A 16,275-nucleotide genomic window follows, 5' to 3' on the forward strand; every position below is an offset into this window, starting at 1 on the left:
GTAATGCTCACTCAGTTTACATGCGTAATTTAAAATAAGGCTATTTGGAGAAGGGAGAATAAGGCTGAATTCAGTTCTCAGTTACACTTGTACAAATGGGAGTGCATTAGAAGCAGGAAAACTTGGTCTGTTATATACTGTGTGTACAGGGTTGTTGTTTTTTTTAAAATAAAGTCTGTGTGTGTCTGAAAGAATGCCATGAACAAGGCATCTTCTTTAGGGGGTCAGTCCCTATAGCCTATATTCATCCTTAGAGCAGAGGAGCAATAGTCAGTTTACTAGAAAACACTGTACTGACCTTTCATTGGAAGTAATCAGAGTAGAAGGATTCTTCAAGTATTGCTTGAATCGGAGCTCAAAAGCCTGCCCGATGGTATTTATTACATCCTGAGCCATTCCACTGGGACATTCCAATATATGGCATGCTACAAAGTGATGCAAAAATGTTTTTAAAACACTGTTATGTATTATTTGCATTATAGCAGCAAGGAGCCTATTGTGCTTGGTGCTCTATAAACACAGAACAAAAAGACACTTTCATAAAACATGTTCACTTAGCTTATAAGAAAATATTCAGAGAAAGTTCTTACATCAGTAAATCCAGAGATGAAGTATAGAGGAAATAGCTAAATAATTTGAGAAGACCATGTTGATTTCGCTTTTGATGTGTTAAGAAAACCACCTTGCATGTGTTTTAATTTTAATATAAATCTACAACTTGACAAAAGAATCTAAACCTGTGTTTATGTTTTCTGCTTTGTTTTTCTTATATCGTCCTTGATCTCTCTTCCTCTTTTTGACTGCTATGCATTAAGAGTCAGATTTTCCAATAGCATTCATTTAAACCAAAAGTCCAAAATAAGACTTCAGCATGTTAGGCATGCTGGGCCCAGAGGTCTTCTGAAAATCTGTCCCTTATTTAGATGCTTAAAAGGAAACTGAAATCTTTGAAAATCTGCCTCCAATTTTGGGTGCTATGCATTTAAAATCTGGCCGTAGGTCTCAAAGGAGCAACTCTTTTACAGATCAGTCACTAGATGGCACTGTGAGATCACGCTGGCCAGTACAGTACACTACATCCTACAGAGAACCTTAGACCATGACTGCCTCAGCTGATACCAGCCTGTGGCCTAAAATGCAAGCCTCAATCTCAAGTCTACTTTCCAAATGGTAGTATAATTCACTAGTGCAATACAAACACAAGCACTGATTTTACAGTGGTTTTTAATATGTTACTGCATTCATACCTGAATGCTTAATACTAAATGTCACTGAAACCACAAATGAATAGATTTTGGAGTGCCGTAACTCATTGACTTAGTCATTTTCTCAAGTATCAGAATAAAGATGACATAGCTACAAAATGAGGGTCATAAATATCAGCCCAACCTTCCCTGGAAACGATTCCTTAACCATAGAGGACATCTCAGTAGTCAGTCGTTTTACATACTGTGATCATGTAGACTTAGTAGTCATAAGCAGTGATGATACCCAAAACCTCCAGCTCTAACAAATGTAGTTTCCTGCTACCTGAACTAAAGGGAAACTAGGTAGAGCAGTGTTAGAGGTTTTATCTTCTATAGGCCAGCCACTGAAGGGACAAATGATCTCACATACACCTGAGCAAGTCTCACCAGTCCATCTGCTAGTGGGCTGCTGTACAAAGTAGATGCTAGTCAGTACATTGAAGAAGGAAATAGAATTACTCTGACCACTCCAATCCCTCTTGTCTCGTCCCACTGCCTGCATTTGCACTGCCTGTGAGATGCTCCTGCAGAGTTGTGTGGTCAGTGTTTTGCCTGTTGCAGTGCCACTAGAATGGGGCTTTTTTTTTTTTTTCCCCTAAATCACAGTATTATTTTGTTAGCAATGGTCATCAGTTGCTGGCTGGCTCCAAAATTTTACTGACGTGACCTGCTGTTCACTGTATAACTGTTCTTAAATAAGTAATGCAAAAGATGCAATGATGACCTCCACGGATGAGGCAGCAGACTGGTATTCAAACAGACTAGGTGAATAAAAGTGAAAGCACCTAAACTGCATGGGCTGTAATTCCATTAAGAGATTTGGGGAATATCAGAAATTACAAGACAAAAATCACCAAAACCTTTTCCTCTCCTTGAAACTTCAACTGGAGCAGCTCAGTTTGCAACGGTGCAGGCATAAATTCCCTTCCTTTCAGCCAGCACAGAGATTGTGACCAGAGCTGCCACTCCTGCTTGGAAAGATGGGAGAGCAGCAGAATGCAAGTGTCTTCTCATTCGTGGAGTTTGATAGTTAACAGGAGTTAAGTCACGCCTGAAGATTCTTATTGTGGTGCATGAGTAGTCCAGACAACACTATCACCCCATTGACCAAATAGTGAAATTATACTACAACCCTGAAATGGACAGAATATCAAGCTGTTCTGTATCACAGGCACATTAAAGCTCATGTAATTGCACAGTAGAGATAGGACAAAATACTTTAATCTAAAAATATTTTCATACCTCGCTGATTAACAGGATCTTTAGCTACATATGCAACGTAGTCTGTTGTATCCTAAAAACAACAAAAACAAACAAATGTCTTTCAAGTGAGTCATTAAAGCACCATTGTCAACAAACTAAATAGTGTAAGTGAGCACAGAAGGATAAATTTAGGCTCTCCCTTCAGCTTCAGAAATGATACTCAGGGCTTGGCTACACTTGGAAATGTGCAGCGCTGGGAGTTACAGCTGTGGTCGTACAGCTGTGTAGGAACAGTGCTGCAGTGTGGCCACACTGACAGCTACCAGCGCTGCAGTGTGGCCACATTTGCAGCGCTGTTGGGAGTGGGATTGTGGGCAGCTATCCCAGCGTTCAGTGGCTGCAACGTGCTTTTCCAAAAGAGGGGCGGTGGGGTGGCGTCATGTGACAGCGGAGCGTGGGGGAGACAGAGAGAGTGATTTTGGAGAAGACACTGTGACAGCTCCCTGCCTTGCAAATTCTGGCCATTTCCCCACCCTCTTCGCAATCAATCTAAATGCAAAAAGAACTTCAACAGAAGCAGATTCTTGACGGACTCCTCCCTTCCCCAGCCCCCGCCGTGCTGTTTCTCCTCAAGCAACACTAGCAGCTGTTTGAGCTCCTGCTTGCAAGTTCTAAGGACTAAGATACACAACAGCTACTCAATCATTTAAAATTTTGACCCTTCCCCCACCCTCTCTTATTCACTAAATGCAAATTATCACTCCCTCAAATAGCCTTCAGACCACATAAGCAGGCTGGCTCAATATGGACTCCCCTCTCGCCTCAAACAACAGCTGTGAACTCCAAAGCAATTTCCCCTGCCTGGGCTCGCTTGCTCGCTGGAGCAAAGAGCAGCTGGTTGTTTTAGAGCAGTACGTTCCGTTCTTCCGGTTGTTGTGGGACAGGAATTCTGGAACCTCTTATACCCTGGAGGCCAATAACAGCGCTGTTGGTGTCCACACCTGATGAGCAGCGCTGCATCACCAGCGCTGGAATCGCTACACCCCAATCAGACCAGGTGTACAGCCAGCGCTGCAGCCAGAGAGTTGCAGCACTGGCTGGGCTTTGTAAGTGTGTACACAGAGTGAGTTGCAGCGCGGTAACCCCTTCACCAGTGCTGCAACTCTCCAGTGTAGCCAAGCCCTTAGTTAGATGCTTAGGAAAAGCAAACAGTAGTCAGCCTAGTGCATTGAAAGGAACAGAAATTTGTTTTGTATATTGAAGTGCTAATTCCCCTCCCTCAGCCAAAAATGCAGGAATTTCTTTATTTTACATTCTTTGTATACTAAATAAATTATACTCTGCATTCTTAATTCTGTTATAGAAGAAGCAGTCGTTCAAATGATCCGTCAATGGACAAAGTTGTCCTCTTCACTTGTTATGCAAGGTTCTAAAGCGTATTAGACCTAATTCAAGAGAGCAGAGTGCTCTCCGCTTCAGTGGAAGTCAGTTAGCTCACTGCCTGTGGGAGTTCAAGAGCAGAACACAAACTAGCGAGCCAAGCACTGCAGATGGCAGATTAGAATTTTGCCCATTATGCAGATTTTTTTAAAAAGAACATCTCAAAGAAGAACTAAAATATGAAATTCAATGGGCTGAAGTCAGATCTCTGTTACACCACTGTGTAAATCCCAGGTAATTCCACTGAAGTCAACTGGAATTAGCCTGGATTAACACTGAGATGAGAAGACAGGCCTAAGTATTCAGTCTGGTTGTTCCAGACTCTGGCCACGACTAATATTGAAACATTATTTTTTAGTACAAAACCAGCAAACGGTGACTGACATAGAAAAATAAAACATGTAGAGAATGTACAAAAGCAAGAGAGCCAGTTGATAATTCAGTGTTGCAGTAAAATGGAGATGTAATGAATAGCATTATTTTAATAATTAAAGATGCATTTTGTTATCTTGGATCCTTGAGGCAAAGGTAGGGAGAGTGCACTTTGCAGTTCAAGGCATGGCTCTCTACAGAAGATGCAATCAACTGGCAGGAAATAAAAGCCCTTGTTTGTAATGCCACAAGAATAATCATTTAATATTGCTCAATTATGAAAGAAGTGAGCTTGGGGTCAACATAACTTGTCGATGTTTATTTTAAAAAGCACCCAAATTAACTGTTGTGGATGCAAATGAAGCCAACATTTTCTTATTAAATAAATTTTGTGAACTCAGTTTCCTCAATTTCTCTCTGATTTTTAAAAGCTCAGACATAGTCTGGGGTACATTTTCAGTACGAATTAGATGTGCAGCCACAGTTAGCAATTAACTAGAAAAATACCAGATGTTTTTTGTTGTATCTTTACAAAGGTTGCACACATTCATGAATGCTTTCATTCAGCACTGAAAGGCAGCCACCTTTGGAGTAGAACACAGCCGCTATTTCACAGTGCATAGCAACATTACAAAGTTTAGATGCCTAATCCTGCAAGCTGTTGAACACCTTCCCACATCGTGCTAAGCACCTTATAGCATTGGGCTCTGGGACAGGAAGTGAGGAATACCATATCCAGTTGAAATTGTAAGAAAAAATGTGGTTGTAATTACCCAAAATGGCATCTGGCCACCAGGATTCACATCCTTATTCTTAAGTAAAGTGCCACTAGTGACCTCAAGTGGGCTGTACCTCCATTTGACATATCATGCAAATGTCTCTGACTCATGGAGCCCAGTGCTTCTCATCCATGCTGGAGCATTCCTTCAGCTCTGACTGAGGCTACGTCTACATTACAGACACTACAGTGGCAGAGCTACAGTGCCATAGCTATGTTTCTGTAGCGTTGTAGAGTAGACACTTCCTACAGCCACAGAAGAGGGTTTTCCACTGGTTTAGGAACTTCACCTCCACGAGCAACAGCAGCTAGGTCAATGGAAGAATTCTTCCATCAAACTAGCTCCAGCTGCACCAGAGGTTGGGTTGGCATAGTTATGGCACTCATTGAGCACTGTAGTTATGTTGTCCTAACTTTTGAGTGTACACCAGGCCTAAGAGGGAAGAGTGTGACCTACTGAATCACCAGCACCACCTTTTACAGTACCTTCTGTATGTGTTCATTAGAGTTCTTCCCTCTAAATACCGACAACACCCACCCCTGCTTATCCTGTGAGATCTGATGATTTCACAGCACAACACGGCTTCAGGCTGAACAAATAAATAAGGCGGCCATGGGAATTCTGTATCTAATTTGCTGAGCAGAGCCCTGAAAATGTATCCCAATATTTTCAAAATGGAAAAAGTTATGCAAAATAAAGAGAAACTGTATTTAGAAATCTAATACTTGCTAGAAAGTACACCCTATCTAGATTATCTAAAGATGGGCTAAAGCCAGTTTTTGAAATTTAAACTATTAAGAAAACTGGTTACACTTCCATGTAAGTTAGTTAAATAATAGTGCCCTCCCCGAAATCCACCCAACACCCTCCCCAATCAAATGAACAAAAAGCCATAAAGCTGTTCCCAAATCAGGCATCATTATTCCATGGTCTCTTCCATTTGAATTCAGGCAGCATTCAGCAGTGCAGAAAACTACCATCCAGCATACATGGTGTGACACCTTTACTGGCAGGCAAAGAATTTGCATGTTACAGCAAAGTAAAGTAACTGCTGCTGATATGATTCAGAGTGAACTTTACTGAGCTGTGAACCTAAATTCAATGTGTTTTAATTAAAAGTAAAGAGGGACTTAAGCTGCAACATTTGGCTCTGAACTTCCCCAAAGTCAGAAGTTAGGATTTAGGTCTTTGGATCAGCCCCATCTCTAATGATTTGAAGAACTTCAGAACAAAGTCTTGGACCAAAGAATTCCCCACCACCTTTTATACATATATAAAAACACAGGCAAGGTAATATTCCTATTCTCATACCTCCACTATTACCTTATCAGATAGGTGGTACAAGCAGAATTTCAAGGGCCAGATCTGCTCTAGAAAAACTGTGCTCATTGCCACACCAAAGGCGAGGGTCAAGAATGGCTTCAAAGGCACTTGGTGGCAGTCGGAGGCCAGTTTGGCTTCCAGATATGGAGTAGCCTCAAGGTTCAGTTACCACTGTAGTAGCAGCACCCTTAGGTCCACTCTGCTCGTCCAGGATTGCCAGAGCACAGCCTTCCCTGGCCACACCGCTCCAACCCCAGAAATCCCCTTACACCAAGGGGGCTAGGAGCAGGTCATAGAGTGCTAGCTCGGTTGGCTTTATACCACCGAGGGATTCTCTACACAATGGGAATGCCCAGCTGCCCACTTAGGGCAGCCTTCCATCTGCTTTATATTGCCTGATCAGTTTACATGTTCAAAGCCAAAAAGGAGAGAATGGACATTTATGAATGAAAGATGAGATTCTCGTTTACAATTCAACAGTACTGAGAAGGCAGTTCAGGAACTTCTGCTTTCTCTGTCTCATAATGCAAGAGACAGGGGACAGTCAATGCAATTGAAAGGCCACAAATTCAAAACTGATCAAAGGAAATATTTGTCCACACAATTCAGTTACATTGTGGAACTCATGGCCACAGGATGCTGCTGAAGCAAAGAAAATAACGATTAAAAGAGACATGTATATGGATAACAAGAATATCTAGTTATAACAAATATTTTAAAAGTAGTTTAGGAAAGGATATAAATCCTCTTTTGCTTAAGGACTTAAGCCAAACTGTAACTATTAGGGATTTGGAGAAAACCTCCCTCTCCCAGGCTGCACAAATTGTCCCATTGCTGCCTACTGCAGGCTATTTTGCACCTTCCTCTGAAGCCTTTGGTGCTGGCCACAGCTGATGATAGGAGACCGGACTGGCGGACCACAGATCTGATCCAATTTGACAATTTCTATGTTCATACATTCCCATTTCTAGGTCCCCCAAATCAGGGCAGGGGGAACCATGGCTGCCGGCTTCACAGAACCCAAGGGCAGGTTGAGCTCATTTTGAAGACAGAGAAAAAGATAAAGACATATTAAGTGTTCTATATATGCAGCAAGTCTATGGCAGAGCCAGGAATAGCACTTAAGAGTCCAAAATCTCAGTCCTCTGCTCTAACCACTTTCCTTGTCCTACGTGTAATGACTCAGAAATGTCAAGTACGGTGTACGTGCAATTTAACTGGAGATAGGAGGGGACAAAGTAGAGTAACTGCAGGTACTTTTAGTCTTGTAATTAATCCTTATGCTTACAGAAATATATCTTACAAATCTATACTTACTGGATCACCTCCAGAGGCAAATGAGATGGACTGCATGTGGTGGTTGGCAATAATCTGAGAAATACAAGCAGTCAATTAGGAGTGTCCATGTGCTGTACATATAAAAAGTACCAGATAACCCTGTAGAGAAAGTAATACAGGGCCTAGCTCATGAAAACCTGATCCAATAATATGCGCATCATACAATTTTCCTATGAGAGAACTTCAAGATGGGAACACACCCAGAAACCATCAGATTCACATACAGTACAGCATGATCTCTGACTTCTTAATTCCCAGCAGCCATTAGGGATTTTTCAAAATGAATTCAGCTGTTGATTTTTTATATAATTAATAAACTGAATATTGGGAACTTGGGGCTACGTGAAGAGAGAGAAAGGTGGCTTTACAAATCCGTGATTAAACCTAAAAGCCAAATGAGTTCAGTTAAATGTCACTGACAGTTATTCATAAAGGCACACAAGAAGTCAGCTGATGGAAGACTTTTTTCATGAACAGGGCTCTCCGGTGTTTGTGGTCTGACAATATTCACTCTCTACACTAATACGGTTCTTTTATTTGTCATAAATCACTCTAGCTGGATCAGGCATCAATTTTTCTTAGGTTCATGCATTACCTCATCGCAATGAACACACAGTTCTTTATTAGAACCAACTGCAATTGATTAAGCAAGCAGGCAAACATGGAATGTGGGGGAAATGAAAGAACTGAATATATTGGATTTTCAATTTACCAAATCCAGTAAATAGGGGCTAAAAACAACAGCGAGACAGTGCCCTGAATTCCCATAATTCAAAGTAACTGAGAAAGCATTAGTACATTTGGGGCCAGATTCTTTAGCTGGGATTTGGTCCCTTTGCACTTCTGAATGGTGCAATTCCCCTGGGGTAAAAAGAACTCTCTTGGTGCCCTGCACCTTTGCCTCTCCCCGGGTAGGAGGCAGCCAGAGTGAGGGGACTGTGTGATGGAGCTCCACTTTGCCCATGACTATCTTTCACTTGCACAGGGTCAACTCTACTAAAGACGCTTTTGGCAATGGCACAACTTAGAGGTGCCTGGCAGCAGCTCTACAATGTGGGACAGCCAGGGCTGGCCCACAGAATCAGGGAGTTAGAACCTAGCTCCCAGACACCATCTGTTCAGTGAAGCTCTGTATCAGAAAATACTAAAACAGTTGAAACCAGGACAAAAGGTTAAGCACAACTAAGGTGGTCATCTTACGGAGCTGTGTTGCTACTGTGATCCAAAAATAGAATCACATCCCAGCTCCAAGTCAGACTTCAGCCCCATAGGCATCTAGCTCCACATATCCTGCAGAATCAGCAAATGCATGTGATAACTGACAATAAACACACATTAGCACAGCCTTAAACCAGCTTTGGACAACTTTGCACTAGCCTTAGGGCTGCTCTAAGTTTTGCTACCTGCCTATGGCCACAGTATCATTGAGACCATACCCTGGGGTTTCCAGGAGGGGGTGCTACAGGAGAGCCCCTGGACTTCAAGTCAGTCACTCTAGGGCAGCTTTGTTCCAGGGGAACTGCCAAAGCTCTCTAACATCGACCAGTCATATGACCCATTATTGTTATTAAATATTTATTTTGGGGAGTAAGAAGAGATTCCAATCTGCACTGCAGCCCTATTAGGCACCATACAAATGAACAGGCAGAGGTATATGCATAAACGCAGAGAGACACTGTTTGTCAAGTGCTTAGGGATGCTTCCAGATAAAAGACACTATTATAAACACAAAGTACATGTGACAAATGTCAAATTTCTCCACCGCTTTCTTCCCTTTAAATTCAGAGGCCAACTCTGGCTAATCTTTACAAGGCTTATAATCTAAAGCTGAATAGTTTTGCTTTCCCTCTCCAGCACCTGTTCATTCTTAAACCACAGCTATCTGCATCTAAAGGAAGAAGAAAACATATTAACATGGATGGAAGGAAACCTCAGAAAATAACTGACCTATAAAGATCCTACCTGCTGGGTATCAACATTCATCAAAGTAAGACTGCTCATGGAGATGATCAGTTTTATATTCATGCCAGAAAACTGAAGGTTACTTTTGCCAAGCACAGAAGACAGAAATTTAACTGGAGGCTATAAACAAAAACAAAAACGAAAAAACGTACTTTAAACTTCATGTATCACAGACAGCCTTATACCAGGGTCAAGTAGATTTTATAACCTATGATTATCATTTCCAGAATCTGAACAAAATAAAGACACAGATGATGATAAGATGTTGATCACACTCAGATGGGGCTTTTAAAGGTAAGACATACAGGCTATGATTAAGGTTTCTTAATATCTCTATGCAACATTCCTGTACATTAACAACAATAAACTAAAAACTTTAAAAAACCAAACACCAAAGAGTTCATAAGTGATAAAGCTGAGTGAATAATTTATAACGAGTAATTTATAAATTTAATTCTGCTTCTTTTCTTGGGGACAAAATGTTTCCGAGTCAACAAGGAAATTCTCCAATGTATTTGTTTCCCAGGTTATAACAAGAATGTGGTCAGTGTGAGTTACCCTCCCTACGACACTCCAGAGTTTCTGACAGAAACCTACAACTTCCAAGTAACCTAGTACAGCACAACATGGAGTGCCAATATCACTCCTCACTGAATCAATGAGTGATGGTGACCACTAGCCACTGTTATTCTGGTAGTTTTTAAACTTTTAATCAGGGAAAATCAATTAACTCAGTCTCCTTACCCATAAAAAAACCTCTGTTTTGTTTTTCAACCAAAACCTGGTTGTGGCAAAGCACTGGGAATTGGGACATCTGGGTGTGAACAGAAGTGTCTGGCAGGGTATTAACCTTTTAGGACACAGCACTATTATTGCTCATCAGATAATGAGTAGTTTTAAATAGTGTATTGTAAATACTCTGTTTATAACATGCAGCTGAACAGAACTTGCATGAATTTCATGGTGGGCTGAATCCTGCTAGGGTATCATCTAACCCATAAAAAACAGCTATAAAAAGGAAAACATGTCCCACTAATGCAATATTTACCTTCCGCTTTTTTATAGCGCCATTTGTTCCTGATACAGCTTCGCACAGTCGGCTTATTGCTTCCCTGCAGAATAGAAAAGACAGCACAAACTATTGACCATTTAACAAGCATCCGCTCCAAAAAGGTCAGGAGACTGGTGATTTATAGTCACAGTTCCACCCTTACACACTTAAGGCTCCTAGCAGTTATTTTGGTTTGTTTTTACTGTCCACAGTACATGGTGAACATTTCACAGGAGTAGCAGTTGTGTCTGACTAGATTCCACAACCGTCCCAGCAAGTTACACTCCCCCACCTGATGGCCAGGCAAGCTAGTTTGGGAGTATTGTGAACCTTACCATGACCAAACTCAAACTGGGATTCTCAGGGGTAGCTTCTACATTAGAAATTTTGAAGCCCTTTCCCAAGAGTGGTGGCATCAATAGTGCAAGAGCTGTAGTCAGCCGTGCTAGATTTGTCTAAGCAGGAAACTGCTCTCTGTAAATCTCAGATGAGCCCATCTCTGTTTAAGAACAGTGTGCATGAGTTGCAAAATTGGAATCTGGACTTCAAAGCCTCTCCCCTTCAAATGTGGGGTAGTTTGGATCTTGAGTTTTGATGTGGTACATGGTAGAAATAAGGGACAGAGGGGAAATCCAGAGCTGGCTTCTGCTTCTACTTGTCCTCTCTCAAGGTTTTTCAGCTCTGGGGTATCAGTTCAGATTTCTTTCTCTAACAGGAATTTCCCATGGTAAAACCCCTTTTCTCACTTTCAAGTATTCTCTTTAGGCACTTCCCATTTATGAAGCAGAACGGAAGGGTATAACTCATAAATCACTTACAGTGCTTACGGGCCTACATCAAAGACAGATAAATTACACACTTCATATAGCAAAGTGGCATGCTGTATTTATTTTCCACACTTCATCAAAGAAACTTCTGGTTTAAAATCACTTCGATTATCACTTTTAACATGCAATGTAGCATTTAATTATCCTGATCCAGGATGGCACAGTTGCTGGGCAAAATAATGTATCTTGCTGGAGACAATGGAAAAAAAACAAACCTACTACAATGGAGGTGTTCAGCATAAGCACATCTTACCTTTTATCTGGGGACTGTTTTAGACAGCTTGACTAGGACAAAAAGTCAGCTCAGTCTCAAAACAGCAAACATTCCAAAATCAAAAATCCCTCTGTCTTGGTAAACAAGCAATAGTACATGTGAGTACAGCAACTTAGCTATTAAAGGGCCTGATCCTGTAAAGTGCTGAGCACCCTCTGGTTTCATTAACTTCATGGGATTTAAAGGTGTCAGGTACTTTGTGGGAGGTGCTCAGCTTCTTGCAAGATTGGACTCAGTTACTTCCCTCTCCAGCTGACCTCTGGCATTGGGGTCACAGGGGAAAGATGATCTGTCACCCTAGAATGTTACAAGCTAAAGATGTGTGTGTTGGTGCCTTTTTTGTATTGCATAGCAGATAGCTAAGTGCAGAGCTGTACTGTGCAGAAGAAGGAAGCTAAAGCCCCCTTGAATTGCTTGGTCTGATTACTGGCAGTTCAACCCAGTGTGCTTATCATCTTCTGTATGTGATGATTTTAATTGGCTCCTAAAATGAGATCAGTTTGTTGAGGCATTTTCAGAATATTCATCTAGCCAAAAAAAATCCTGAAAACAGATTAATCGCAGCAGTGCTCAAGGCCAGATGTCTAAAGCCCAGACTTCCCATACCGGGGCAGGATAAAAGTCAAGCCAGGGGCTTGTTCCTGACCCCAGCTACTGTAGGACCATACACTGTAGCTTGTTCTCTGCTGGCTCTAAGAGTGTTAGTACTTGATGTTAATAACACTGTTGGCTTGGCATGGCTTTTCCAACCGTTTCATTTTTAAGGACTCCATGACATAGTCACAAAAGAACTACTAAGTGAAAAAGGGATGCTTTGAGCTTAGGTGAGAAGAAACTTAGATGGGCTGCAATGACAGGGAAATTCACAAGGTGGCCACAAATGGAGTCCTATTGATAAATGTGTCATTAAAAACCATTCAACCCACATGTCATTTGGCAGAAGAAAAGAAAATCAATAAATTTCCTTCCATCAGTCTCTCCTCTTTACTGTATATTACCTACCCTGATTAGAAGCACTGATCTCGCACCAGCTTCTTAATGGAAGCAATGAAAGTAGATTTCCCCACACACGTCTGCTTTCCCTCTGCTAGAAATGCAGAAAGCTACATAGCTCTGGCCCAGAGTGTTTATAACATCTAAAATACTCCAAGAGTAATTTGAACTCCAGCCTTCTAGTTTTTGTAACCTAAAGACAAATAGGGCGACAAAAGCTCATTGTAGTTTATTGCTCTTATATGTTATTTCACTGGAAGTCATCTTTTTAATTTTGTCTTAGTACAATTGTTTCTGATGTCTTGTAGGTGATGTGTGGACTTAGTGTTGTGGGTCCAGTGGCTAGGGTACAGGACTAGGGCTCAGAAGACAGAAGTTCTGTTCTATTTGCTGTATACATTCTATATAACCTTGGACAAAGCACTTAACTTCTCTGGATAATAATGTGGATAATAATACTTAGGTGCTTTTGAGAAGCATTTTAAGATCTATTGATTATAAGCCCTGTATCAGAGCTAAGCATTTTTATGGCTATTTTTTTTTATTAGAACTTCCTACTTCAAGGCTGAAGAAGGGAGGGATTGAGACCTGTATACTTATGCCCCAGGGTGCTCATTGTAGTACTGGCACAAGATTCTTCCCCTTCTCCTCAACTCTTTAGACTGCAACTAGTTACAATGTGCGGCATGCTCTTCTTCCCAGAGACCTAATTAATCAGTGGCAAGAGTAATTCAGTTGTAAGAGACCGTATCGCTCATGTCAGATTTTTGTAAACTCCTGCTTTAGTACATCAGCATGCTGGAAAATGAAACAGCTCTTACAAGTTAGCTCTAATACATCATCTTCTATAGCAAATGGCAAGAAGTGTCATCATTCAATCATTTCTTCATTTACATTACTCCTAAGGCCTTGCGTTAATGCATTCTTGTCATGTCTATGTCATATGTATCTAGCCTCCCCCGCAAAAAAAAAACAACAAAAAAAAAAAACCTCTTTACTATAACAGCCAGGACTTTAGAGACTGTCCTGGGTGAATTATAACTTACACAATTGAATTTCTATTCTTTGTCATTTTTCCTACGCTCTCCCAAGAAGCAAATATATCGAAAAGCCTACTGGACCCTTTCTCTGTTTTTGTTTGGATCGAGCCTCTTTTGACCATTGTCAGGAATGCACAGTCTGTAGCATAACCACCACCACTCACATCTGGCAACTCAAAATATTCCAAACCATGGAGAGCCTTTTGCACCCACCAATGAGACAAACACACGCACATTTGCACATGCCTGAATGTGCACATTTGTACAAAAGCCCAGATGAAAAGAGAGAAGGTTCACATTATTTAAAGACATTCAGGAACCCCATTTACCCCTCATTTGATATGTAAACATCCAAATGACCCACAGTAATGGTGAAGCAGGACTTTTTCATGATATACATATGTACCACACACTAGGCCTCAGGAGTCAGCGCATGCAGCTACAGAACCACTATTCTGATTCCAATTAATCATTTGACACTTCACTGCTGCATATACATTATGCCTGTATTCTTTTTTCACATGAGGATTATTTACTAATCATTATCTTATGAAGGATCATTTTCCATTCTACCAATTCTGGTTACAAAGGCATTAGTTTCTTGGTGTGTGTCTCTACCTTGCATTATTTTCTTTTAAAAAACAAAAAAAAACTGTTGTTACAGGCTGTCTCATCTAGGAGAGATCAGGAAGTAAATTAAAACTTGCAAGTTCAATTTTGATTTTCCCATAGTCATAGTTTATTATTCAGAAAGGGACAAAGTGGGTAGGAAAGTTGGCTACCTTTGAGAGAGAGTGTGCGCGTGTGGACTCACATGCACAGATACGTGCTGCAGGATTTTATTCCCTGAGAAAGCTCATTTCAAAAATAAAAAAATAAAATACAAATACAAAAAAAAAAAAAAAAAACATCAAGAGAGTGAACATCAACAACAGCCAGTGGGTTTCAGTCTCACAGTCTAGTCCAATGAGTGCTTGTGGTCCATTTAGGAGAGAAGGCTCTTGGTACAGCAATAATGCTAATATAGAATTAGTACCAATGGAGAACAGTCCATCAGATAAATTGCCTCCTGGAGAATAATATAATGTCAGTGATGGCTTTCAAGCTAGAGAAAACCAGACATACCACAGAACACTATCAATGGCAGCCTAAAATGGTGAGTAGCAAAATCTCAGAGTTTAAGAAGAGCACGTAAACATACATGGAAACAACCTACAGCAGAACCTACACTGCAGAATGAGATACACACGTAGGGTACAACTTTGAAATAAGTTGAGCATGATATCTGAATGGGTCAGATCCTAAACTGGTGGGAATTCATATATATCACCATTGGTTTCAATGGAAGTATGCCAAAGTACCAGCTCAGGATCCAGCCTGATGGGTTTTGAACATGATTGACGTTAATGTTCAATTGAACTTTCATTGTAAAGGAAATCTTGAGTAATTAAACAAACTTAAAGGGTATCAAGATTAAGAAGAAGAGTAAATTCAGCTGTACATTTTGCATGCAATGAAAGACTTTGGACTGATGAAAGTGGAAGACAAGGACATGTGCATTACAGCAGGCTAAACAATGCATTACCATAGCATGGGCCAAGCTTTTAGCAATGAGAATTGCCAAAACAATCACCTAGTTTAGAAATAATAAGCACTAAACCCTGCAAGACATGGCAAGAAATGCAGTTAGAATGGCCAATAAATGATTAAATGATAAATGATTAATATGTGATTCCTAGTCACAAAACCAACCTTTATAATGGTAAAAAAATGTTCATCTTGTATTCTAGGTCGGTAGCAAAAGAAAACAAACTGGCCTGACATCGTATAAATTAACCTATCAAGGTTATCAGCCTACCTCCCAGCAGCCCTGGGTTTTGTGGGACTGTCCATCTTTGAGCCCCAAACCTCGTGTCCTAGCTGAAGTGACTCTGATCCCACAGGGCTCGTTCAGCTTAGCTCTCAGCATTGTGACTTGGGCCCTGGAGCACGAGGTTTCACTGTCACTTGTTCAGATTTGGCCTGGCTCGCCATCCACTCCCTGTCAGTGAGGCCACGACCATGTGCACTGCAACGCCTGGAGCGGGAAGCCAAGCCCAGCCAGACATGCTGGGCAGGAGCTAACTCTGCAGGGTGAGTGTGGAATGGGCTCTTTTTGCAACTGCCCTCTCCGTCAGAGCCTCCCATCCCCCAGGGCAGGACCCATCTTGAAACATGGGGAGGTATGGACTAGCCCAGCACACTGAGGCAGGTTGTATAGCAAAAGACACAGACACTGGCCAAAAATAAAAAACAAGGAGATATGGCAACAGATGAATGATTGGTCTCTTCAGCCAGGACAGTCTATACAGAATGAAGGAGTCCAAAGCAAAACCGATAACAATAGATCCCAATCTAGTACTAGAAAATGAAACCTTGGGAGTAGC

At 41.2% G+C, this 16,275-nt stretch overlaps 1 protein-coding gene across 2 annotated transcripts in view; it reads right to left on the reverse strand.

Annotated features, from left to right (window-relative positions):
• Positions 1 to 16,275, reverse strand: part of SHC4 (SHC adaptor protein 4) — a 76,065-nt gene that overhangs the window by 13,553 nt on the left and 46,237 nt on the right. For both annotated transcript variants that reach the window (XM_032762986.1, XM_032762978.1), the window contains 5 exons: positions 10,713 to 10,776; positions 9,665 to 9,784; positions 7,682 to 7,735; positions 2,490 to 2,541; positions 299 to 425 (listed from right to left, as the gene is read on the reverse strand). In XM_032762986.1, the coding sequence (XP_032618877.1) occupies positions 299 to 425; positions 2,490 to 2,541; positions 7,682 to 7,735; positions 9,665 to 9,784; positions 10,713 to 10,776 (417 nt within the window). The remainder of the gene's footprint in view (positions 1 to 298; positions 426 to 2,489; positions 2,542 to 7,681; positions 7,736 to 9,664; positions 9,785 to 10,712; positions 10,777 to 16,275) is intronic.

This window comes from Chelonoidis abingdonii, chromosome 9, assembly GCF_003597395.2.
Source record: "Chelonoidis abingdonii isolate Lonesome George chromosome 9, CheloAbing_2.0, whole genome shotgun sequence".
Lineage (NCBI taxonomy): Eukaryota > Metazoa > Chordata > Testudines > Testudinidae > Chelonoidis > Chelonoidis abingdonii.